A 27,389-nucleotide genomic window follows, 5' to 3' on the forward strand; every position below is an offset into this window, starting at 1 on the left:
AGAACTTCTTTGCTGGAAGAAGTTCAAGAACGCCCACTGACGGATTGTGCTAGCGACTGAAACAGCCATGAAGTGAAGGGCTGTCCAGCCAGAAAAGGTTTAACCAGGCAACCTAGCCAGGAGTGGCGGCAACTTACGCACGAGCAACCCCTATAACCATTACACCTACTAAATATGTGAACAGATACTATGAAGACATTTCATTGAAAGGAACTTTTGACATAGATGCTAGCAATTGGCAAGATCTCTATAGTACAACAGTGGAAATTGTTTTTAAAAAAATCTGACTATATTCTTATGGTATAGAAACCTATGGAATGTACTTTTTGTTGGAGAGAGGTTTGGGAGACATTCTTAATCTCTGGTAGCAGAGTTAGCACAATAGTGATTGCTCCAAGAACACCGAAACTTGATTAGATTTACATCTGCCCTCATCCACTCTTGGGGGAAAAAATCTCCACAAAAATACTTAGGCTAGAATAAATCACAGACACTTAACTTTACAAATAGGTGAACATTTTACTCAGTTTCCAGAAGTTACAGCAAACAGCTCTCTATCCGTTGGCAGTAAAATAAAGATGAAAAAGGTTCCAACTACTTAAAAAGCAAAGTACTTGGTTTCCTTATAAAAAGGATCATGTGATTTCTGATTAGGAAAGATGCAGCCTTGAAAATCTCCTGTTAGAGATTCAGTTCATGTGTAAACAACCATGGACACATGGGTTCTGGAAGCACAAAAAAGACTTAAGCAGGGAGCAGAGGCTGCCGAGAGCCTCCTAAGCCATACCTATTTGCAACCTGAGCTCAGGCGAACCCTTTCATGAACACAAGTGTAAGCCAATAACTGTGCATTACAAATTATTGCATAAAATATAACACACAACTCTAAGGGACAGGAAGCCCCCAATCATTTCTACTCAGTGTGAGTGGGGGTTATTTCCTATAGCTTAGTTTCATATTAACAGGTCTTTCTCCCTGCTCCATCTAAAGAAATACGGTTGTTTTAATTTGGGCGTTATTATTTAAAATGTTTAGGCTTTCTATACACTGCCTTCAGTATATTATTGAATTTTTGTTATTGTTTACTTGCTTCTGTGGTTCCATAAGTTGAAAATAAATTTATAACAAGTATCTTCATTGATTTACCCCTTCCTACCTTCTTATTCCTTGCCCTCTTCACTCACCAACTACAATCTTAGGCCAAGATTTTAACCATACATTTTCCTTGAATGCCCCTCTCTTTGTTACCATCAAGAAGCAACTGAAAACTACTCCATTTACTCACATCTTTCCCAATATGATTTTGCTTCTTCTACCTCTTATGTTTTGTTCTCATTTATTAAATTGCCTTTTTAAAAATTGAAGCCTATTACAAAGATAGGGATTGCTTATCTTTGTTAAGCTATGTTGTCTTTTCCCCCAAATGCTTAAAAAGTACCTACAAACAGTGGCTATATTCGGTCTTAGTGGCCATGAAGTTTAACGTGGCTTTATTTGAAAGGTTCAGATGAATCCCTTAATGGAGGTATGGACTTTGGGGGGCCCAAGAAGGGTGCCCTCAATGGGGTCCCCTGGTATTCTGTGGGCCTTTCTGATAACTTGCAGGCAACTTCAGGTCAGGCAGTTTTCAGCGGGAAAATGATCAAAGAGTTAACCTCATTTCTTGGAAGTCAGGAACCCTCTATCCCCCACCCTCACACCTTGAAGCTTCAGAGGCTTCTAATTTGTACAAGCTATTTTACAAATATTTTATAAATCCTTAGTACTGTGACAAAAATTAGCAGAAATAAATTTACTCAGCAAGACCAGGAACACAGTCATTCTGAAGAGATATACAGACAAAAGTTAAATGCAATTTTCATTTATTTGGTGAATACAAAATATTAAAATTTAGTATTCTGGCACAACACTTCATGAAACAGCAAGCATAAATGAGCTATGAGTTTTAGCTTCATTCAATATTAACATTTAAAAGTGCCTAAAGTTTTTCACAGTATACATTTGTAAGCTAGTTACCCACTTCCATTTGTTCTTTAGCATACTATTATATGTATTTGAGTCAAATGAGCGATAATGCTCCATAACATTAGAATTTTTTGTTTTAGTTCAAGACACTGAAGAAACCAAGGGCATAATCCATCCACAGATAAGCACAGTAAAGGCGCAGAATGAACAGGAAAGTTAACATGTCATTAAGCACATGTAGAAGAGATTCGTTCTTCTTTAAACTGTTGATTATTTGGCATGTCCAAATTGCTTTAAAGGATCTAGAATTTATTATTTGAACTAAGTGTGTTGGCCAGCTTGAAGGGCTATCCTGGCAGGTCTAGAAAACCAAAGCGTTATGGCAAACAGGGAGAGCAAATTCTCCTTGCAACAGTTCCCATTAAAACAGTAGCAAGACATACATGCAAAGATGCTTTTTGTGACTCAGTTACTAACCGGAATGATACGAAGCAAGTTTTTATGCTTTTGCGACAACAGCAAGCCCAGTTTATCCGTTATTATTTCTACATTATTTCCTTCCTTCCCTTCTAACTGGCAATCCTCTCAGCCCCTCAAAAAGCCCAACGCTCCAAGTGCTTTTGTTTGGATTGGCACTTTCCAGGTTTACTTACAAAACAGCTGGGTAACTGTACCAAAAACAAGTAAACATAACTACTGTAGTATTAATCTCAAGCAGTTGGTATTGTGATTTCATCTATTTTGAGAATCTAAAAATCTATTAAAATTGGAAGACTGTAATTGAACCAGAAGCTGCTGGACTTGATTTGAATAATGTTCTCCAAAGGGCGGTTTAAAAAGTGTTTCCCTTTTTTTTTTTTTTTAAAAGAAAATCTTGGCTAACCAACCAACTGGCAAGTAGAGTCTCTTAACAGTCTTTTAGGCACTTGGAAAATGACAAAGGGTAGCAGGAATTTTTATGAACCAGTTCAACACTGGGGTTCAGCGTATCTGCAACCAATGGGAACCAGTCAATTTATACACAGCAAATATGGTTCCCAAAATCCAGTCAGGGATTTTGTGTAAGTCCAGATTCCATGTAGGTAGTAAGATTGGCATGCTGTGAATGAAACCTTAGAGACAATATAGTTTTGCAAGTTCCACTGCACCATCAGAGTAAGGACCTAGGCACTTCCTTGTGCTACATTAAGTTCTCTCTAGCACCCTATTCTCTCCTTCAATTTCTACAGTGTTAAAGCCCACCTGTCTTTTACAGAGCTGGCAAAAATAAACATGAACGTGTTACAGATAACAAAAAAATGGACAACTTCTGTTTTGCTTATAGTCCTCCCCTAGTATCTCAGTAAGGATCGGGGGTCCTTGATCTCTGCTGAAGATCTACAACTATTTAAATCATACGTCATTTCTCCTGCAGAGATCATATGCGTAAAGCTCTGCCATCAAGAAATTCCTTAATATAGCATTTAACACAATATTAACACAACTCACCACATGTGTCAAGAGTGGAATGTCAAAATCCAACAATCTGGTGGGAGAAAACTCAATCTCAAATGAGGTTTCCCAAGAGCCAATTCAAATATTGATTCTCCAGCTTGGTAATATCCACATGCAAATATCGCCTCCTATCTCAAGGAGGGGGCAGCTCATTTAAAGAGAACTCTCCCCTCAACAAATTAATATGCTATATTTAAAAACTGCCTCTTCACAAAAGACTTTGGCCCAATTCATGTATTGTCCCAGAGCTGAAATATTTCATCTTTGGATAGTTTTTGCTGCTTTGACTAGACTTTGCACAGCCATTTGAACCAACTCATGCAGAACAGGGCCTACAAGGTCCAGCTCTCAGGCAGAAACCATGTAATCAAGATAATACACAAGCTGGGCCTTCTGTAGGAGAGCTGAGGAGTTACTGTTGTGTGGGAGGAATTTACCAAATCAGTCCTCAGATTAAGAAGTGGATAACAGAATTAACTCTTTCATCACTGCTAACAATTAGTATTGGTCCAGAATTACCATCAAAATAGGTCACTCTTAAGTTCTACTCTTCTCAAAAAGCTTACTTCTAAGGCAACAATCTGGTTATTCCTTCAAATCACAGAAAAGCAACAACAACCCAAAAAACCCAGTTTTCTTCATTAGCACCTTTGCATAGTCTCTTTTTCTAGAGTAGTTCAGTTTCCTTCTTTCACCACCGAAGATATCACCTCTTCCACATTTCTGTGAGACATACTCAGGCCACAGATACAGTCCCGTTTAGCAGCAAACTGTCCAACTTTTTAAATAGCACCCATTCTGTTTCAGTCCGTCTTTTCAGATTTCTCTTTTTTGGCCATGCAACGACGAACTATGCTGTCAAAACCTGCTATATAATACAGGGCAAGCAAGCGGAAAAAGCCCAGGAAAATAAACTGTAAAGGGAGAGAAGGAGAGATCTTATTCAACATACTTCTGCTTAGTGGTCATTTAATATTTTCTCTCATCAGATTTGATGATCAGAAGTGTGGTTCACCAAGCACTCAATTATTATGTGAAAAAGGACTGTTCTATTAAATATTAGTCTTATTTAAACAAAGCTTATGAGAGGTATATTTTGTTCTCTAATTAAAATAAATTAATAAGTTATTTGAAAGTACTATGAAATATAGTCACATGGTTGGAAGGGACCTTATTTTAACCCCCCCCCCCCTTTGGAAGCTAGTGAATGAATCACCTGCCCCATGTATCTGCACAACAATCTACCTGAAGCAGAAACAATGCAAAAGACTACAGAATGACTAGTGTTGTTTTAAATTTGTAGAAGAGAACATGATTTAGGGTTGCATTGCTCCCTGGAGAATAATAATGGGTAACCAGTAGAAAAGTCACAGGCAAACAATGTGAAACAACCTTATGATGAACAGATTCAATGAATGTTTAGCAGGCCCAGCAAGGCTGAGGAGACATTTGCCAGATGGGTAACAACAGTCCAATTTAACATAGGCATACATTTGCAAGCTGCTTGATCTCAAGATCAAGTCCAAATTGTATGATTTCCAGCTTTACTTGCATGAGTTTAGTAGTTTAGCTATGCATTTGGTTATCCTTTCTGAAATACATGGCAATTTCTGCAGGTAAACATTAAGGAGATGCAAGACATTCATATATGCCAAACTATGGCTTGGTGATATAAGAGCAAGCTCTGCGCTCACATGCTCTCCCTTTCACATCTGACTTTCGGTTTAGATGGTTCCTGGTTTGCTGCAACAGGCACGCTCCAGTTTGCACATGACCTCCATTCTAGGATACAAGCCTATCACAAACTAGTTTTTCAGTTTGGACACAACAGCACATTCTTTGCCACAAACCAGGAACTAATAAACAAAGCATGGGAGGGGAAGAAGTAGAACCATTGTTTGGCACTTCATGTGAACCAATTCACAAGACGTTAAGAGATTTGTTCTTGTTAACAAAACAGATGTTGCTATGAACAAAAGGCAGCCAAATACTGAAGCTTAAAACAGGTACTGCAGGTCAGAGATTCTGATGATCTGACAAAGGATTATCATTCTGGATGGAACTATAATCCTGAAGCAAAGGCGTGCATCTTGTGTGTGTTTGTGGTACTTATTGACCTGGATTTATGGCTGTGAAGTTATCTCACACCAGCTTGAGCCTGTTTGGAGGTTGCAATGCTTCCTGGATAAGATGGACCTAACCCCAGTTATCCATCTCCCAGACAGTAGGGATGTGCACTGGCTCTGGTCTAACTGAACAACAAGGTGATTAGGGGTGGTCTCTTATTACTGATTTGGACTGCACCATTAACAAGGTGTGCCAAGGCATATCAGGGTGTACCTAACTTTCTGAATAGCTCTGCTCCCTGTTTTTCCATAAAGCTAAATGCACAGCTGTTCTTCTCCCTTCCCTGGGAAAAGTACCCAAGATGACTGGGGAAATACCCAGAGAAGGAGCAGAAGAAGGTGGTGAGGTCAGAGAACCTTCTGTTTTGACAGACAGGTCTAGCTTTGACAGACAGGTCTAGTAAATAAGCTTTACTTATTTTAATAGAGAAATGTGACACAATTAAAAAAAACATAGGGCAAGAATCATTGACATTGCTCAATGAAACATTTTGGGTATGATCAAGTTATAGGTTATTAATTGAAACAAAAATAAAAGATGGCCCGCCTTTCAGCTCTACCAAAATAAATACATGTGGACCTCAGTGGGTTTATCTCACAATTCATTGGATAGAGCAGCTTTTGCTGCCAAGAAGTAGAATACTTCCTGATCACTCTTTACTTTAGTAAGCTTACTGCACTGAAGAGATCTGCTGCACAAAGACTAGATTTTGAATTACATTGAACCAATAAATGTGAGTGTACCACAGCACTAAAAGAACCCAATAGATTTTGAAACTTCATTTGATATTACTTTGTTACATACCGCCTGTAGGGCTTCAGCCAGAGAAGAGATAGGCGACATTCCACCAGTCAATATTGTTAACATGTGACCATCTGTGCCAACAGAACTGGCAAATTTTCCTTGCTGGATGGGGGGGGGGGGAATGGAGAAAGAAGTCAGGTGGTTTCCAAACAATTTTATTAAAATAGGATGTGTTTCTTACCAAGGGGCAAGAGGAGTTTAATACTTTATTTAAAAAAAATTGACAGGAGTTTTATTTGATTTCTGATCTTAAAGGTACATGTTTCTGTTTAAGCATGCACAAGACTGTAACTGTAGTCTGATTGAGATATAGATAGATAGATACCTCTCTCTATATATAGGCATCATATAATATCTCAAAGTGGTATATATGTGGCAGACACATGCTTTTAAAAAATAATAATGTGAAATAATATGCCTGTGGTACAGAAACAGCTATTTTTATATTCCACCATTTTGAAACCTAGGAATCACCCATACCACTATTATTTATACTGTGCTTGTTGGCCAAGATTGGCTCCCAAAGCAGTTTATTTTTAAAAGGAACCATGTGCCAGACTTGAATCAGGCCATTTCTGTCAACCTGTGTTGAAACAGGGCACCTTGAGTTTTTGAATATCAAGTCTACTAATTTAAAATTTGAAATGCATTTTTAACCTGCGCCCATGTAGTAATATTTCAACATTTGCAAAGGGAGGGTATATATTAAGTAAAAAAAAAAAGAAGTGAAGTGACCTTTAATTAAGAAACACAAAAGAATAAAAAGAGTAAATGACAACATGATTGAAAATCCATTTTAAAAAGTCAGAACAAAACAAAATCCATTAACACAAATCATCTTTCAAAGCAAGCATGCAGTTCAGGGTAGAGGGGCAATTTGTAACTAGAACCAATTACATGTAAGGGCAACTGCCACATTTATCCCACCCCCAGTTTTATTTGGTGTCTACTTTAAATTTCTAACCTCGGGAGAAGGGCCCTTTCTAATTTTGCCTATGCAAAGGTCCCACGTATAATGATGGCACTGTTTAAAACGGTGCAATCCTAGACATATCTACTCAGAAATAAGTCCTATTGAATTGAATGGGACTTATTCACAGGTAAGTGGGTTAGGATTGTATCTGAAGGCTCTCTTTATATCAAGATTCTAGTATTCAGAAAAAGTAGTAGACAAACACAGACAACCTTTACCCTTATAATAAACTAGCAAGTTACCCATGTTTTCCACCCACAAAAGCATTTTATACAAATACTGCATTTTACTTACAATGGCATCTTTAACAATTATTCTGGCCACATGATCAGGTTTGCAGACCGATGATGTTTCTGAAATAAGCTTAGTCTCCAAAATCTTGAGCAAAAGTAAATGCAGAGATTACATACATGTAACAGCAGATGAAATGTTACCAAGTATAACCACAGTTCACCTCACATCTGTTCAGAAACATAAGACCATCTGAACATTTTTTTTACAAAAAATATTCAGGTCAAGAGGTGTGTTTATAGTTGCATTTGTTGATATTATATTTATCATTAGATTACAAGTGAATGCATATTCTAAGTGAACATGCAGTTTTCTTTAATAACAGGAAGAGTGAAACTAGAATTAGTGCAACATTTTAGATGCAACATTCTGCTGGTCACTATCATAAACACACATCTTTATGTGGAGACAGTTTTCTCATATTCAGCAGGTATCTCTGACACAAATATTACAGAAAAATAAATTGATATTATGCTCCCAGGAGAATTGACTCTAACTCTTTTAAACCTGATTTCCATTAGCTTAGATCAACTTTGTAAATTCTTGCTACCTAAAGAGCCTGCTTATAAATCTTCACTTCAAGGAATGCATTGTTGCCTATATGATCTTGCAGAAATGTTGAGAAAAGATAAAAATGTGATCTTATATTCATTCTTGCATTAAGCCTGATACCACAGAGTTCTAGTGTTTGTCTTTTTCATTCTTTTTCATCTTGTCAAACTGTTTCCTCTTAGAAAACACTGAGCTAATTAGTATCTGTCAATGTGATTAAGGTATTTGTTCATTTGCAGTTCACCTGATTCAGTCCTCTCTGGAAGAGTAAAGAAAGGCCTTAAAGGGGCTTATGAGGCAATAATTTGGTTAAGTTAGTATTGTTAAATATCACTTGCTAACACAGGATTAATATTAAATGGAAATATTTTGGAGTTTGAGGTTCACAAGTAGGGCTCTCATACCTGCCCGAAAGTCAAGTGGAAACTCATTGTTTGACTAAATCCTAAGATGTAGTTGACAAAAACTGGCCTCTGGACAATTCATTACTCAAGAGTAATAAAAGCAAAGATGTTTTGCCACCCTAAACTGCTTCATATTCAATTGTTAATACTTTCACTCTGAAACATTTAACAGATTTTAAAAAATGATTCGGGGCAGGGACAACATTCTTTAGGGTCACAGACCATTAAAGTTTGGTTTTTTTTACAAAAGGATAGTCTTCTTTCATGTTTTCAAACCAGCTTTCTATAACTATTAGGAACTGAAACAAGGAATGTGAAAGAATGTGGAGCTCAGTAGCATATGGCTACCCTGCCACCAATTCAAAAGCAAGATTAAAGGCAAACTCAAAAGCTTTCATTACATTGGCCAACTAAGAACAATCTGAAGATCTCCTGTAGGAGGGTTTTGTTTGGTAACTTTTATTGCTGTATGATTGTTAAATGTGCAACAAGAACGCTCAGGGCAATATAGTAAAAGATTGATGCAACACTGATTATTAACGCAAAACCAGTTGACTCTTAACACAATTTTCTTCCCATCTCATCCACCCACATCAACCTACATTAAGTTTTAATTTAAATATATAACATCAAAATAAATGAAGGTGGTGCAATAGAAACAACATTTTATAAAAAGACAAGAGATCCAGGTTTAGATTATTAATCAGCCCTGAATTTTAGGACAAACAAGTAAGCCTCATCTGAAATTACTTGGCAAGATTTCTATGGTGATCTTATGCCCTAACTTGCTACAGCCCAGGGATGTCCAACAGGTCGATCGCGATCTACTGGTAGATCCCCGAGAGGATTTGGTAGATCGTGGTTGATCGCTGGGTCCCTTTCCGGCCCCAGCCCCAGTCCCAGCCCCTCGCCCTGCCCTCCATTGTTGCACGATCTGCAGAACGGAAGACGAAGTTTCCTCAGTGAGGTTGTTTGTTTCCCCAGCGATCTATTGGTGAGTGGCTGTTTCTCTTTCTCACCAACCCCCCCAAAAAACTGGGCTTTTCTCCTCCCTAAAAAAAGCTGAACAACTTAGCCCTGCACCCCCCCAAAAACAGGGCCTTCCTTCCCCCAAAAAGGTCAACAACTTTGACCTGAACCCCCCAAAAACGGGGGGTAGATCACTGCCAGTTTATAATTCTGTGAGTAGATCGCAGTCTCTTGGGAGTTGGCCACCCCTGATAGCCCATCAGAAAAGACGGGGGGGGGGACAGCTTTTGAGGAGACACCTCCTACACAGAATATTTGACTAAAAAGAAACAGAGAACCTGCTGGAGGTTTTCGTTGAGGTTCTACCTAATGCTACCCTGTGGATGGATAAGACAAGAAATTAGGCAAAGGGGGGGGCCCACCAGGTGGCGCGTTGGAAGATGGCCGACAATAACATCTCTCTGACCCATACGAGGTAATTAAGGGGCTGCTATGGGAAGTATGCAGTCTTCCTCTCCCCCCCCCCCCCCCCGGAGATGGGGGGGCGCTGCCTTGCCAACGGTGTTCACAATGCACCCCCAGATCCGTGAGATGGGGGTGCTGAACACTTGGCACGAGCCCTCGGTGGAGTCAGCTCTTCCTGACGCCAATTCCAATTAACGCGTGCTGGTTGCTTCTGCTCGGAATTATAATTGGAAACAAATGATTGGAAATGAAGCTGAAGCACATACATCAAGTAATGCTCGAGGATAAGACTGCTGATTAATGGATCTCTGTGACCGGGAGTGACGGATGGATAAGTAAATCTTCTGATGAATCACCACTAGGAGAATGTATGGAATGAAGGGGGGGTGAAGGAAAAAGCTTTTTTTTCCTCTTTGCACGATGTGATATTAATAACCCTTCACCCCAGATAGAAATAAGATCGTTGCGTTTTTATTAAACACAAGCAGGAATCCAAGAACTGTGTGGGATGGATTATAACAGGATAGAGGATTGAACCGTGAGAAAGAGGAAAATTTTTATGACGCAGTTAAAAAATGGCGTCTCGCCAAGACAGGCTTGCCGGAGAAAGAAGGACAGGGGGAGGAGAATCAGGATTGTTCGAAAGAGAAGGAATGTTGGAACGCAAGCTTGACCTGACAGAGCCCCCGGAATCATTTGATTTATTTGGCAAGCCTGAGAAAAATATAGGACAGACCGAAGATTAATTTTGTTTATGGAAGTGTTGAACAGAGGCTGTTCCTGAGTGATATGATCTTTGAGGAGTACAAAACCCACACAGAGACGCCTGTTTTCAATCTGCTTGTGAAAATCATCAGAGATCGCAAAGAAAGGAATATACGATAACAACAAGAAGAGAAAGAAAGTAATAAAGGACTATTCGGATCCAACTAGATAGAACTGTCTAATTAAAGCAGTAATATAAGTGATGCTTGGACTTTGTCCGGAGTTTTGGACTCGTGCGGAACTTGATGTATGGGTACCCCCAACAAAATTTAAAATTTGGCTGTATAATTTGGAACTAATGTGATTTGGATAATGTGATGTGATTGGCCTGTTAATAAAAATTATTAAAAAAAAAAAGAAATTAGGCAAAGGAATTAGTAACGTTAGTCCTGTATCATGGAAAGTGTGAGTTGAGTTTAAATATTTGTCTCCTACACGTTCACTGTTGGTTTCTATCTTGCTTATGCAGCATTTTAGTAAGAATGGAATATTAAACCAATTCAATGTGGCATTATGCAGAAGTGGATAATAACTGCACTTAATTGCTTTTTAAAAAACCTGAAAAGTAACTCAAAGCAACTTACAGAATAAATAATAATAAGAATAATAAGAATAATTTATTTATACCCCGCCCATCTGGCTGAGTTTCCCCAGCCACTCTGAGGAGAGATGAAAACCAGCAGTCAGTATAGAATCAGTTAAAGGAAAAAAAAGTTATATCAAAATAGTGTTATGTGAATATTTTCAAAAAAGGTTTTGTTCTTTAAAACATAAAAAGCCATATGGGATAAACTCAATATGGACATGCCCAGAAACAAGCAAGTATTGTCTTAATGTTGTATAAAATATTAATAAGTTAACTTTTTGGAATATTCCATCTCTTAAGATTTAAAAGTTTTTCTGCTAATTTATATAAAATTTATTTTACCAAATGAAAGTAAAAAAATATTCAGTATGGTTCTGGAAGGCAGATGCTGAATACTGGAAGAAAAAAAACAAGTCCCTCCTATGAGTTTGGAAACTGATCTGGCAACAATGAGCAAGATCATATGGTATATCTGTCTTAGACCAGGAAAACGTAAAAGCTAACAAATGCGAACAAGAATGAAGATTGTTTAAGAATTTTTGAAACACTGTATATACCAAGGAGTGACACAATATAACTCCTTTCCTGTAACTAAAAGTTGAGTACACACTTATAGTCAAGGTTTAGGTTTAGCATTAAGCACATCATGGGATCATTCTTTTTTGTTTTGTAGCTATTGATCCTTTTACTTTATGTAAGTATTTTGCATGACAATAAAGAGGAACATAAAATTACCTTTGTCTGACTTTCCTCTGCAAAGCCAGGTGTGTCTGTATCTGGAGGATAGGCAACTGTTACGTAGATATTATAGGGCTTTACCTGTTACGTTGAGAAAAATATTTAGTTCACGCTCTAATATATTGAGCTTTCCCATGCTTACTTGTTTTCACAAAGATATACAATGTAATATGAACAAAGAGGCATATAGTGGGATTGTATCTTACGGACATTTTACTTGCGCACAGGGGCGTAGGAAGGGGGGCGCTCGGCCCCAGGTGTCATCCCTGGGAGGGTGACAAAAAGGCACACCATGGGGGCTTGCCCCGCCACCCCCATGTGCAGTGGATTGCCCCCCCAAGTGCACAGCATGGGCTCTGGGCACCCATGCAGCTAACTCCGCCACTGTCCCTGCCTTAGCTGGAGATGGACAAGAGGGGAGAGAACAGGACCCTTTGATCAGGCAAGGCTATTCTTATGTAGCAGGGATATTTACAATAAAGCTACCAAGGTGTTCCCCCCCTGCTTTTCTATGTCCATATGATTATTGAGGTCCATGTGTGCCAGGTATTCAGGAACGAATAATAATAATAATAATAATAATAATAATAATAATAATAATAATAATAAAAACAAACAAACAAACATGTCTTTCAAACATAGAAGCTGGATGATGCCAAGAGATACATCAGTGCCTCCTAACACCCCAAAAAAACACAAGCTACGATCCATACTTCCAACATTTCAGGAGAGAATTAATATAAGAATGTATTCACGTTAGCATGAAAATTGTTTCTCATTGTTCAGTGAGCTGCTGAGATGGTGCTTAAACAACTGTGCCCTCCTTTGCATGTCTACTTAGAAGTAAGCTGCACCAAGTTCCATGGGAATTCATCCCAGGAAAGTAGGTGTAGAACTGCAGCCTATGAACATCAGTTTCTTTTTGAAATGGTCCATTTAATTAAAACAACAGCAGCCCAATAGCTGAAGTTGAACAATACTTTATTAGGACTAACTCAAATGTCTCAAAAGAATGAGCAAGTGTTTGAGTTGCAGAGTTGTTCAGGGCAGATACTTTGAAAAAACACAAGGGGGAGGGGAGGGAAATGGCCCCTTGAAAGGGATTTGTGCTTCTGATATGGTGCATTACACGGTCAGCTTTAAAACGGGGGGCTGAGGGGCTAGCCTGTGTCCCTCCAGATGTTGCTGGACTACGTCCCCCACTGGTCTCAGCTAGTATGGCCAATAGGAATGATGGGAGTTGTAGTCCAGCAAGACCTGGAGGGACACAGATTAGCCACCTGTTTTAAGCGGCATTGTAAAAGTAAAGGGAGTTGCACCAAACCATAAGGAAAACACACATCCTTATTAGGGCAATTCCATTATTAGTCCTATCTACTGCAAAATAGGGATGCGGGTGGCGCTGTGGGTTGAACCAGAGCCTAGGACTTGCCGATCAGAAGGTCGGCGGTTCAAATCCCTGCGACAGGGTGAGCTCCCGTTGCTCAGTCCCTGCTTCTGCCAACCTAGCAGTTTGAAAGCACCTCAAAGTGCAAGTAGATAAATAGGTACTGCTCCGGCGGGAAGGTAAATGGCGTTTCCGTGCGCTGCTCTGGTTTGCCAGAAGTGGCTTCGTTATGCTGGCCACATGACCCAGAAGCTGTATGCCAGCTCCCTCGGCCAATAAAGCGAGATGAGCGCCGCAACCCCAGAGTCGGCCACAACTGGACCTAATTGTCAGGGGTCCCTTTACCTTTACCACAAAATAGTGTGCAAAGTTCAAGCTCTACCATCAGGCTAGATAGTGAACAGAGCAATGGGGTGGTGGGTGAGAAGAAATTTGTTTCTGGCTGATATTGAAGCCATGGTGTCTGCAGGGGTTTTAAGTGCTTATGCTTACGATGTTAAGTATATAAACCAGAAAATAACACTTGCAACTGCAAGTATCTTATTTTCCCTTCTTTTAATAATTTAAATTGGGGGGGGGGTGACAAAAAAGAAATCTGTACCACCTGAACTTGCTACACCTCTGCTTCTGCAACTCAACTTTATACTATTGGCTGCAGCCTCTATTTTTATCTCGAGCAGAAAGCCAAGGAGAAATCTCACCCTTTTAAAATAGCATTCCTGCCACTTCTCTGCAAGAAACACCCTGGTGAAGAAGGCCTTCCTGCAAAGCTAAATGTTGTTTGGAAGCAAGGAGAGCAGTGACCCTCTGCCTCTGCCACCTCACCAGCCGCTACTGGGAGGGAGCTTCTCATTGGGATCTCAGGAGATATGCGGCGGGAAGCGGGTCGAATGAAGTATAGCAGGGGGAGGAACAAGCAAACCTGGGTAACACATGCCTTGCTTGCATTGCTGCCATCTCGAGCTCTTGCCTCCTCCTCCTATTAGGTGTGCATGGTGGTTCTGCAGCTGCATAAGGTGCCAGTCCCTCAGCTTGGCTGGCTTGCTCCACACTGTCAGCTGGCAAGGGCTGCAGCAAATCCAAACCACTGTGAGGGTGCCTCTCTAGCAAGGGCAGGCCCAGCCACTCCTGGTGGGACACGGGAGCAGTGGCTGCGGTGGCGGCACTGCAGTTGCTCTCCAGGCTGTACTTCTGGCCCGCCCACAGGGAGGACAAAGAGCTACCAGAGGGGGAAAGAGGGAGCTGCCTTTCCAGAGCTCCAGCTGGGCAGGAAGGCGGCGATCCTGGGGATTCTTGGCTCTATGCGATTTTGCATATGCACGCTCTGCCCGAAACCAGATCTACAATATCTGAGAGTACAGCAGCTCAATACACTGCCTGCACTATTACTTCTCATTTTGATCCGGTGGACAACTAACCCTACTAAATGAACAGTTTTTGCAAATCGTATACAATACAGGCCTTCTGAGCCGAATGGTGTCATGCGCTCTGGAATATTGTACCACTTATTGCAACAGAATAGCTAAGTCTATGCCTTGTAAACAGCGTTGAATGTTGCTGAGCCTGCTTGTGTACTTTTTGGGCAACACTATATAGTACAATATTCTTATATAATACTATTAATGTTTACTTGATTCTTTAATTATTTCCCCCTATGGTTTTAGCTTTTTGTTTATATGTTGTTGTTGTTGTTAATGTTATACAGAGAAACTATAAGATACATGCAGGTAAGGAACAGAGAATCATACCTCCATTTGCAAAGCTTCAGCTAGTCCTCGAAGAGCAAACTTTGTTGAAGAATAAGCAGTATAACCAAACAGTCCAACTTGTCCAGCCTGGGATGACACAAACACAATCCTTCCCCTCCTCCGTTCCTTCATGGTGGTAACTACTGCCCGAGTTGGGTAGACACTACCCAGATAGTTGATAGCCATCAATTGCTGTAGACAAACATACAAGTCGGAGGCCTAGTTAACAGATTTTATATTAACGAAGTGCAATATTAATGTAAATGAAATAACGAAGTGTGATTGCTGCTCTGCAGCTTTAAACTCAAGACATCGGCAATATTAATACTCATTGCCAACAGGTGCAAAATTCCTACTATGGACGATGTTGCTTCATGTTACCAATGGAGTTTCCAAGCTGTAAAATGCTGTGTTATAGTCCATTAACATGCTGGAAGGCAACCACTTGCGGGTTCCTTTGATGATGAGCAGTAACCTTTGTGATGTGGTTGCTGTTTTGATTTCCTGTGTAACTCCTGCTGAGAGGACAAGGGTGGCCAAACTTTTAAACTGGGAAACATTGTAGCTAAGTGGTAAAATACATGTTTTACCTGCAGAATATCCCAAATTTGCTCCCCAGCGTCTCCAGGATTGAACCCAACTAAAAAGGGATGGCTAACCTGTGGCCCTCCATATGCTGCTGGACTCCACTTCCACTGGCCCAGCTAGCGTGCATGGCCTGTAAGGAATGATGGTAACTGGAGGGCAACAACATACAGCAGGCCAAAAGTTAGCCATCTCTGGTATAGAGAACACTGAGCAAGCATGGGAGCAAACAGTTAATATGTATAAAGCAATGGAATTATATCCAGTAAATAAAAATGTAAGACACAACAGTTTACTAATTACATAATCTGCACCGAGTAGAGAACTAGTAGAAAATGACATTTGCAACTGCTCTACTTTTATAAAATCACTTCTCAATTTTTTTCCTCTGAAACTAATTAACGGCTTGGTTCACATGTTACATTAAACCATGTATTGTTTTTAATATTCAGTTGGAAGCTGCCCAGAGTGGCTGGGGAAACCCAGCCAGATGGGCGGGGTATAAATAATAAATTATTATTATTATATTATTATGGTTTATAATGAAAACTGCCCTGTGATCTTTGGATGAAGGGCAGTATAGAAACTATTATTATTATTATTGAACAAATAATGATTTAATAATGTGAATAAGCAGTGTGCTGGCGCATGCTGCTGAAATTATGAGCACTTTGCACCTCCCCTGTCCATGATATGCCAAGGAGAAAATGAGTCATAGCCTAGTTAATCTTTATGTGAACTGTTTACAAGTCAGCCACTGAAGAGACTCAATGGACCAACATCAACATGAAGCAAACATTTCATTTGAGACGGGCTGAATTAGGGAGCCCCACTTTTGCTGTTATTATTATTATTTATTAAATTTGTATACACTTTTGCAGTTATATAAGTATTCATGAAAAAGTATTATTCCCACATGCTTGTCTACTCTGCATGCTGTGAAATACTCTCCTTTCATGTTTATGTGGTGGTTCATGCAAGTATTACCCAAGGAATGAAAGCTATGTAACAATAGCGTATGGCAAACTTCTCTTTCACAACATACATTAAAGGCCTTTCATAATAAGATGTTTAAAGGCAGCAAACATTTTTAGACCCGATAAATATCTAATAAGAATTATTGGGTCTATGACACAGATAGAAAACATTCAACCCAGTGGAAAACTATGGGGGGATTAGAAAAAAAAATAGAATGTTAGGTCATTTATTTGAAATGGACAATAAAATGTGCTGCTACAAGTTAGGTAAATTTTATATATAATTTTATCATTCAAAAACATTTCTCAATCTGGTGTGATTTTCTAGGTGCCGTTGAATTAGTATACCAGTACATACTCAAACAGGAGAAGTCAGGCTCACTTACTTCAAACATACTGATGTCAGTATCTTCAAACTTTCCATTAATTGATGTTCCAGCACAATTTACAAGCATGTCAACTGGACCCAACTTCTCTTGAGCCTGGAAAGAAAAAAGTAGCAGGTGAGATAACAAATTTGTGTCCATAAATATCACTACTGTCAGCAGAACATTTCTGCAATAAACACTTGCAATTGAAAAATGGGGGGAGGGAGCCAGCCAGGTAAAACCAGTATTTCCTTACCTGTTTAAGGGCCCTTTCCACATTTGCAGCATCTTTGGAAACATCAAGAGAGATACAATGCACAACCTATGTGAATGGAAAAGAAGGACCATATCATTTGATATGTACAGTGTAAAATGGACAAATTTTTAATTCAACAAGTAAACTATTTTTGCAACACAGGTAGGAGACATATTTCAACGTGTGCATTGTATGTTTCTCTGCCTTTCACTTTTAGTTGAGAGGAGTGCAGAGTTCCTGTTTTCTACATAAAGTACTGGGATATTATATTGCTTTGGCATTTGAGAAGAACCAATTAATATTCCAAAGCAATAATATTTAGCTCAGACTTTACAGATGAGCTTTGAATTATCAAATTTAATCCTAATAAGTCAGGATGTGCATTACTTTTTCATGCACTCAGTGAAGTGCCCCTTTGCTCCCTCACTTCATGTAAACGGGGAAGCAAACCTAGCAGCTTCAGTTAAACATAAATTCCCATTAATGTGCAAATAGAGAATTATGGTTAATGGCTTTTAAACAAATCAGGATTCAAAAGCCAACTTTAAACAGGTTTCACCACAGGACTATAGCAATGACACTTTGCTATAATTTGTCTAAGGCAGGCTTCCTCAACCTCAGCCCTCCAGATGTTTTTGGCCTACAACTCCCATTATCCCTAGCTAGCAGGACCAGTGGTCAGGGATGGTGGGAATTCTAGCCTTAAAACATCTAGAGGGCAGAGGCTGAGGAAGCCTGGTCTAAAGTCTGCAGACATCTGTAGCCTGAACAACCTGTCTAGTCCTTAATAATTCAGCTTCCAATGAATGCTGAAGACGCACCTCTTTACCCTGCCTTTGACACTCGAGGTGTATGTTTTTAGGACCCACCTTATTTTTGTGTGTTTAATATTGTGCTTAATGTTGTAATCTGCCATTGGAGCTTAGGGTGAAGGGCAGGTAATAACAACAATAATTCCATGTGGATGCCTATTCAATTGAGCTCAATGGGTGGAACTCGTCTAACAAGTCCCATCAGATACAAGTTCTGTCGTAGAGCATTCACTTGTGCAATGGGGTTTTCCTCCCACTCCTGCCCCGCTATGCACCCCCTAAAATTGGCTTTTGTATGGAAGGAGAACCCTCAGAAAAGCGCACAGGAGAGGAGGTGGGGATGGCTCCAACTGGCAAGTTGGAAAGCTAATGCTTATGGAATATTCAACAACACCGAATTCTTTCTAAAAGAGTGTTCTTCTTCCTTTTCTTCCTCTTTTGAATTGAAGTGGTGCAATCGTTAATGGACACTGTAGTGTTGTAAAAACAACAACTGCACCACACATACTTTCCCAATAATAAGCTGCTTAGAAGCGCATTAGCAAACCACACTGCGCTGTTCATCCTTGTTGATGGCTGCTATAGAACAGATTGTAGTCTCATATGAAATACTTTTTCTTTTATCTACTGCCACTTAAGTCTTCGTTTTCCATAAAGTATGCATGACATGCCAGGGAAAGCAGTATAGAAACTGCTTTGCATGTAGAACATGAGTCCCTCACATTTCCCAGCAGGGCAGAGATACTGGTAAATCCTATATGAGATTCTGGGACAGATCCCTATTAGTTAGCATGTACAATACTGAGCTAGAAGGACCAATGGTATGGTTTCATATATGGCAGCTTCCTATGCTTCTATTAAACAGAACCTAAGACAAAATGAAAGACTGATGAAGTGAAATGTTTAACAGCCCCAAGACATTACAAAAGCAAGAGAGAGAGGAACAGGAGAAGACAACGCCTGGGGCTTGCTCTTGTGAGGCTAATTTTGTTTTGTTTTAAGTGTTATGTTTTTGACACATTCATTACATTTTATTAAGTACCAGGAATGTCTCTGAAGACTTCAGCTGAAAAGCAGAATATAAATTCATAAAATAAATTGCCAAAGACCCATTCACATATTGATCTTTAGGGCTTACATGAAATCATCCCTGTGCAAAAAATTAGCTTTATTTTAAAAGGCAGGTAGCAAAGCCACCAAGAAAAAGATACGGATATCTCAAGAATAAATTAAGATTGAGCCAGGGAAAAGTCATAAAACTGGCATGGTATTTTAGTCATATTTAACTGTAGCTAGCACAGAACTTTAAAATGCACTCTTACACCTACTTAGGTAATATGAAATGATTTTACGTTGTTGCCAATAACTACTGATAACACCCTAGAGGCAAGAAAAACTTCTTCAGAAGCAGGAATTATTCTTTTAGGAAAAAAGAGAGCCCATTAAATATTGCACATCAAGCACATTTTCAGCCTTCTATATTGCAAGTCATGTCACTTTCATGCTTTGTATAAGCTTTTCTATAAAAGAACTGACCCCAGCTTTTTCTTAAATTGCAATCACAGTATTAGCATTATAGCTCACAACACAATAGTACCCAAAAGAGGCATTTGACTGCAGGATGTGTCTAGGATTACTTAGAATTCTCTAAAACGGAATTTTCAGTTTACCTATGGCATGACTATACAGGGCACAATATGCTACTCAATTTTCTCTTATCTACACATTTACTCCCTAACTTGTAATTCAAGTACTGCTGCTCTATATTAAGTCAGAGAAAGAACATGCATTTTCTTAACACATTTGAGAGACCTGGTAGAATATAGTCATCTTACCTGCTTATCATTAACTGAGAACTTCTCAATTTCTTTCTTTGCTTCCAATAGCCGGCACTGGAATTAAACAAGCACATTTGGAACATTCTGCTAAAACAATTAAGATAGACAGAACGAAAGTCTTCTAAAAAAAAAAATGCAGTATAGCAGCAAACGTTTAGGTGCTTTATGCATTTAGGAATTGCCATCTTACTTGGTCAATTTACTGCCAATTCTATAAATATTTACAACATTCTGCTTCGGCCAACGTAAATTAAATCCACTGTTATACTTTATTTTCAGAAGTTTGCTTTGGCTTTGCCTATATGACATATACAGTGCCATTCTGTGTATATCTAATTAAGGGGTAAAGCCTTCAATGAGTCTCACTCCTACAGAAGTGTGTATATGACTGTAGCCAATAGGCTATATACCATACAGATATCCTGCACAAAGACTTCTGCCTGAACAATGCGACTTCTGCTCCCCCTCCCTGTACCCTTGCAAGGGGGGTGGCCCCAACCCTCCAGAGCACATCTGGGAGGCAGAAGAGATACAGTGGTACCTCAGGTTACAGACACTTCAGGTTACAGACACTTCATTACAGACTCAGCTAACCCAGAAATACTACCTCGGGTTAAGAACTTTGCTTCAGGATGAGAACAGAAATCGCACGGTGGCGCAGCAGCAGCAGGAGGCCCCATTAGCTAAAGTGGTACCTCAGGTTAAGAACAGTTTCAGGTTAAGAACGGACCTCCAGAACAAATTAAGTTCTTAACCTGAGGTACCACTGTATGCAGAAGTCCTGTTGCACAGGTGGGAATCCTTGCATTAATGGGATGACTTCACTGGATACAACACTTAGTTCTTAGTCTAGCATATCCCAAGATACTAAGTGTATTGCATTACAAGATAAGTAAAGATTAGTAAAACTTCCCAGTGCACACATGTACTAGTTACAAGAATTCAGGCAGGTAACTGAATTCTTTTAACAAAAAACATTTGTCAGCCTACTGCTGACACCACGCCCTCATGCAAACTCCTGTTAAGAAATGGAAGAACTGCAATTCTGGCTATCACTGCTCAAGATAATTTGCCACATACCATTTTAACTTCACAAACACAGCCTTGAAGACCAAACTCCAGTTAAGTGTTCTACTGTGGTGGAATTTTTTAGTTGAGCCTTTTGATAGGCTCTTAGCTTATCTGCTGGTTTCTATTATTTTTTCCTTTTACTGCTGCTTGAAAACTAACCAGACAATAAAACAATTTAAATTTTAATGACTTCTATTTTATTTGTAAACTGTAAAATGCTTTGCATTTGATTTTATCATAGAAAGGTGGGCTATAGATGCTTAGAAGAATAAAATAAATGGCAGCTTACAAGCAGCACATCCTCAATCAAAACAATACAGAGAAAAAAAGCTATTTCAGCTTACTTACCAACAAATATTTTATGTATCAGCTAACTGCAAGACTTAAATATTAATCTTGCTTTAAAGCTTGTTGCTTCTCCCAATTCCAAAGATTGGAATTCTATATTTTGTACTCTGTTATACTAGAAGACTTTAGAAACAAACCAAGGATGGCTTTGAGTGTATTAAGCAGAAGAGAGTGGATATGCAAGTAAATTCCCCTTTCAGATGTTCACAGTAGACAAGAGTCCAAAAAGTGGGAGTATTACTCTCTGCTTTGGTGCAATATCCAAGATACTAGCAAAGCAGAAAACAATTTTTAAAACATGAATGCTGCTCATATTCCACTTTCCTGAAGAAATGCTTAGAGTGCCTCTGAATCTACAGGCCAGGTGTGGGGAAACTTTGGTGCTCCAGATGTTGCTGAACGACACCTCCCTTTATCCATGGGCCATTGGCCATGCTTGCTGGAATAGGAGCTGGCATTCAACTACATCTGGAGGAGAAAAGGTTCCCCACACCCCGCAACCATAGGTAAATGGTTATAAATGGAATACCAATAGAATAAGCAGTTTGGCTTTGGCTTAATACTCTCGCTAACTCAAACACTGTATTCAAACTCTAACAGTCATTTATTTATTTATTCTGGAGAAACAAATAGGCCCCAATCCAGATAAAATTAGTACAGTAATCACTAATTTAAGCCCTGTTGCTTTCAAATTTGGTGAACTTTAGTAGGATTGGAGCCAAGGATTTTAACTATTTAATTAAATACTAGGGCTTTAGTTATAATTACTGTTGCTTCAAACCCTGTCATTAACAGCTTCAGGGCATCATAACTGTTAAATAAGCATGCTAGAAATTTACCTCATTTCTTGCAATAAGTGTTATAAAAGCCCCTTGCTTAAAGCATTCGATGGCAACGCATTTCCCAATGCCACTGGAACCACCGGTTACCTTTTAAGAGAAGGGGGGGAAGCATATAGATTAAATTGATAAACTTGACAGCATAGACATTAGAATTATAAGCCTTTTAGAGAAGAGAGTGGTCAAACTCTGGGCCTGTTCACATGTGTACAATAGTGTTTCCCCTCTGTAAGTAATGAGATGCCTCTTGGTGTCATGTGGACAGCTTCTAATGTTACGACTGTCCACAACTATTGCTTTGAAATTGCCACCACAATCAACAAAGCTGCAAGCTGTCTATGGACATCCCAGCTCACTTTCAGCATGGTAACACAGTAAGGATTACTTTTTTGGGGGGTAGAGGAAGGCAAATAGGGGGTAGATGCATCTATGAACAAACTCATACCCCTTCAGCTCCGGTATATTACTATACCAAGATCATAATTTAGGTAAATTGGCAATTTAATGAACTCGCTAAGTTAAAGCACAGGCAGCATAACTTCTACTACTTCTGGATACTTGTTTGCTATGCATCTGGACAGCTCCTAAAATATCGTAATCAATTTTTGCACGATGGTTCCTGAGATCAATGTACAGATTCTCATCTCTGTTTGCATACAATTGGACACAATTTAAAATAAGATGGCAGAATGAACCTTTCAAAACTGTGCTGGTTTTGTTGTTGTTGTCGTCGTTTCTTAGAATGCCCAAGCAGTGCCAGATTTGAGGCTCCTAGTTCAGTGTGTACTTCTTGATCCAGTTTTGCACATGCTAGATTATCAATTCCTGTACAATGTCCAAAACATGATAGAGCATGGTACAGGCAACTTCTAGGATAAAAAATGTTCTTCACTCAATGGAAAATCCAATCAAAAACGCACAAGTGGCAAAATCTTTCATTCCTGTAAACAAGCAGCCTTTCAGTAAGACCTCTTCTCCCTCACTATTCATGTCTAAAAAATAATATTTTCCTCATTTCAAAGGCAGCACATCTGTTACTTTAAATGTTATTTAAAAAGTATATACCGCTTAAACTTTCAAGGAAATCCACCAGTGGTTTCACAGGCTAAAGCCATAAGAACAAATGACATCCTTTGCTGGAGTCCTCCTTATGGGAAGAATTGTGTGACTAGAAATATCTCACTCGTACAACTGCTTTAGAAGAGCTTGTATGTTGATACCAGGTGAATTAGTCAGAATTAGGAATGCTTGACTAGAAGAACAAACAAAAATGGTTTCTTCTGCTGCAACAGCAATGATGAGAATGAGGCTTTGCATTTCCATACTTTAGAAACCCTGGAAGATAAGTTCATAGATCCACAAGCCCAAAGGACGGTTTGTGAGTGTGATTTGGTGCAAGGATACAGAAGGATGTCAAAAAGATGCCATTAAAATGCAAATATGAGGTTTGTTAAACAGCAATTCTTTCCAACGCAGACAAGAAGTTCCAGTTTGTTTCCACCACACCTCCTAGTGGCAATAGCGGTGTTGATGTTGCTGGTAAGAAGGGAGTGCAGTTTTATGTCCACAAAAGAAGATAAGTGGTTGCAGGGCCAGTTTCAGCCCCACAAAAGGCAGTGGAAGAATTACAGGATATAGAATAAATGAATGAGAGACTGTGCATGAGAAGGTGCATGAGAAACTAACCTGCATTGTGAACCCTTTGGATAGAAGGATTATGGATAAAAGGATTACCTTTAAACATGATTGCTATACCCCTCCAAGTTATGATAGATGTAAGGCTTATTTGCTATTAGGCAACTTTATCACAAATGATTCTTCTTCTTTGGCAATCACTCGTAGCCTAGTAGGATTGTCTACCAAGAACACGGCCTTAACAGTGAGTCCGTAAGTGACTGTGGAGGCCAATTCTGGATCCACGTGTCCTTCCACAGTGGGGACATATGTTTCCGGGCGGGAGTTGATCACAGTGAGGGTTTCCCAAGCATGCCTTCCTTTTAGCATGTTTCGTCTTGAGTACCATATGTAGAGCCGGCGTACAGCTTCCGGGTCATGTGGCTAGCATGACTAAGCCGGTTCTGGCGAACCAGAGCAGCGCACAGAAATGCCGTTTACCTTCCCGCTGGAGCAGTACCTATTTATCTACTTGCACTTCAACGTGCTTTCGAACTGCTAGGCTGGCAGGAGCAGGGACCGAGCAACGGGAGCTCACCCCATCGCGGGGATTCGAACTGCCAACCTTCTGATCGGCAAGTTCTAGGCTCTGTGGTTTAACCCACAGGGCCACCCATGTCCCTCTTTATCAGCTTACTTATGCAATAACTCCATGTCAAGACTTTATATGCATACCAGTAAGTAGCAAAGGTCAACTCAGAATCCCTATTCAATTTAGCAAAGACAACATTCTCCTGACACCAGAATCTTCCATTGCACACATGGAACAAAATTCCTCAGAAAAAGAGAAAATAAAAAGATAGGCACAAGAAAGGAGAAATTCATTTAAGCGTCCAGACACAGCCAAACCTAAAATGGCGAAGACCTGCTATAAAATGTTTAAATTGCTTGGCTGTAAGTCCACTATTTATGTCATTTATATAAGTTTCATGAACAACATGCTTCACACCATCATTTGTGCAGATTATAAACAAAGAACCAATAATGAATTTGACTCAGATTAAGCAATTGCTCCAACATCAAGAATCTCTGCACATGTCTCCATCTTCATAACATGATGTCATTTGTCTACTCATGGAATTGTTCCTCTTAAAATAAATAGTACAAATCATGCTTCACATATAGAGCTTCATTTTAGGTATGTGATTGCTGTGAAGTGACATGTATCCACTTCTCTACTGTCCAGAGAAGGTACCAGCTTACGTATCTGTACGGGGGTATGAATTATGGTGGCAAGCTCCCCTTGGATCCTCTCCACTTTAAAGGAGGAGAATATAAAAATATAATTTAGGTAACTTCTGTAAATTCTGTAATCTAGTTTAAATTTTGCTATCTTGCTTTGCAGTGCTATGGTCTAATGTAATAAAATGTACCGTATTCTATGGTGGCCAAAGGGGCACAGGGCACAACTAAGAGCAACTGCTGGGGGGATGAACTGGCTTGAACCCAGACTTTCAACTACATTAGGGTGGACATCTGTATCTGTGGCCCTCCAAATGCTGCTGGACTTTAGCTTTCATCAGCCTCTTCCAGCATGGCCAACGGAAACCGTAACCCAGGAGCTACAGGTTCTTAATCCTCTGTTCTCTCAACAGAGATAATATCTATATTGTAAACTTCCGAATTCCACCTCCTTTTGTTAGTAGGCAGTACTGAGAATAACACATTAAGACAATCAGCACAATTTTGTATGTGATTGTGTCCCTTTAAGACAGGAAAGAGGAACCAGCGCCCCTCCACATGATGCTGGAGTGTGGGCCACAGGTTCCCCACCCCCTACCTTAAGACCAACTAGTATAGCTCAGACCAAGGTCATGGGTTCAACCCCTGTATGGGTGCATATTTCTGCAATGCAGGGGGTTGAACTAGATGATCCTCAGAGGTCCCTTCCAACTCTATGAGTCTATGAAATGTATATGGTACTGATTCCAAGCAGTAGCATTCTTTCTTTTCTTTTTTAAAATGCCATTCAGCTTGCAGCACACACTACTAAACCCATAAATTGAGATTACGCCTTGTTTAATTCAAGATTTCCAGCCCACATTTCTTTTCCCAGGAGATAAAACAGATATATGAAAGAGAGGAAGATCTTATTTAACGATTTCTTTTTTTTTTTTTTTTTTGGGTGCCACTAGTCTGCTTCTAAACAGGAGCATCTATAGACAGGAAGGGGAAATCTAAAAGATAACCCAGCTCGTTCCTAATATTCCCTAATTGTAAACAATGGCACCCCCCCCCTCAAAAAACAAAAAACCACGTCTTTTGCTTCAGGCTAAACATAACCCAGACCTTCCACACCCTTTTCTAATTACTAGTCAAGCGCTACATCCCTGAATCCCCTTTTTCCCCCTTTTTGGCGGGGGGGGGGGGAGGAGACAACATCTCTCAGCAACGGTGTTAATTTTGCTTGCGCAGTTTGAAAGGGGAAGAGGGGTTTTTTGTGGGGGGGGAGCTGCTATTTCCCTCTACACTGAGATACACAGATCAACGTATGGAAATAAAGGTTTCGAAGGGCAGGAGGATGTCGCATTTCTATACCCGCTGCCCTCCTCCCCGCAAACCGCCCCAGGAAACCTCGGCTGGGCTCTCACCACGACGTGGGCGCCAGACAGCGGCATGGTCTTCGGGCTGCTTACGGGCAGCACTATGTAGAGCAGCAGCAGGAAGGCCAGGACGACGACGACCCCGGCGGCCGCCGCCAGCAGAACCGCCCCGGACATCTCTGCGACGGAGTGAGAGAGAGGAGCACAGCGGGAAAGAAACGATGGACGGAGGAGAGAAAAGACCACGCCAACCTACTCCGCCGACAGCCTGCAGCCGACTGACTCGCTAACCCTGTCAGAGCTTTAGAGAAGGCATTGAGGAGGGGAGGCGGGCTCCGCTCCGCGATTGGAGAGCGGGAGCGAAGGCTCGGCGACGATTGGCTGCCTGGAGCCCGGAGGGCGGGAGAGAGCGCGCGGGTGACGTCTTCGGTCGGGGATTGGCCTTCGCGACCTTGGTTGAAGGATGGGCCGGCGAACCGTTGAGGGGCGGGGGCGCGCGCGCGCCCGCGAGGGAGGGAGCGGTCGTGAGGGAAAGAAACGGCCGCTGGTTGTACGGTCTTTTTCTTCTCCCGCTCGCTGTTGGCTCGGTTTCCCGCCGGCGCAGCCGCGTGGAGATGGCAGATATGTACAAAGCGACCGCGGCCCGCCCTGCTAAATTATTATTATCATCAGCATCATCATCATTATTAATAGTGGTATTTGTATAATGCCGCCCTCCACCCGAAGATTACAGGGCGTAAATAAAAGAAGGCAAAAAGGGAACGCAGATTACCTCACAAAGCAATGAAAAGCCAATAACACACGCACAAA

At 40.3% G+C, this 27,389-nt stretch overlaps 1 protein-coding gene across 1 annotated transcript; it reads right to left on the bottom strand.

The window, feature by feature from the left end:
• Positions 1–1,845: 1,845 nt before the first annotated feature.
• Positions 1,846–26,902, bottom strand: KDSR (3-ketodihydrosphingosine reductase). The gene is made up of 10 exons (XM_083624044.1): positions 26,628–26,902; positions 22,363–22,452; positions 20,102–20,158; positions 17,455–17,520; positions 17,217–17,312; positions 15,269–15,460; positions 12,131–12,214; positions 7,658–7,741; positions 6,391–6,492; positions 1,846–4,373 (listed from the first exon to the last, which is right to left on the bottom strand). The coding sequence occupies exons 1-10, from the start codon at positions 26,754–26,756 to the stop codon at positions 4,263–4,265; spliced, it is 1,011 nt and encodes a 336-aa protein (XP_083480170.1). The 5' UTR covers positions 26,757–26,902; the 3' UTR covers positions 1,846–4,262.
• Positions 26,903–27,389: the final 487 nt, after the last annotated feature.

Source organism: Podarcis filfolensis, assembly GCF_964270895.1.
Source record: "Podarcis filfolensis genome assembly, chromosome: 7".
NCBI lineage: Eukaryota > Metazoa > Chordata > Lepidosauria > Squamata > Lacertidae > Podarcis > Podarcis filfolensis.

Coding starts and splice junctions, on each gene's coding strand:
- KDSR (XM_083624044.1), bottom strand. CDS start 26,756: ATGTCCGGGGCGGTTCTGCTGGCGGCGGCCGCCGGGGTCGTCGTCGTC. Junction 15,461..17,216: donor CTGACATCAGTATGTTTGAA/GTAAGTGAGCCT, acceptor GTTTGTCTACAG/CAATTGATGGCTATCAACTA. Junction 6,493..7,657: donor TAATTGTTAAAGATGCCATT/GTAAGTAAAATG, acceptor CCCCCCATCCAG/CAAGGAAAATTTGCCAGTTC.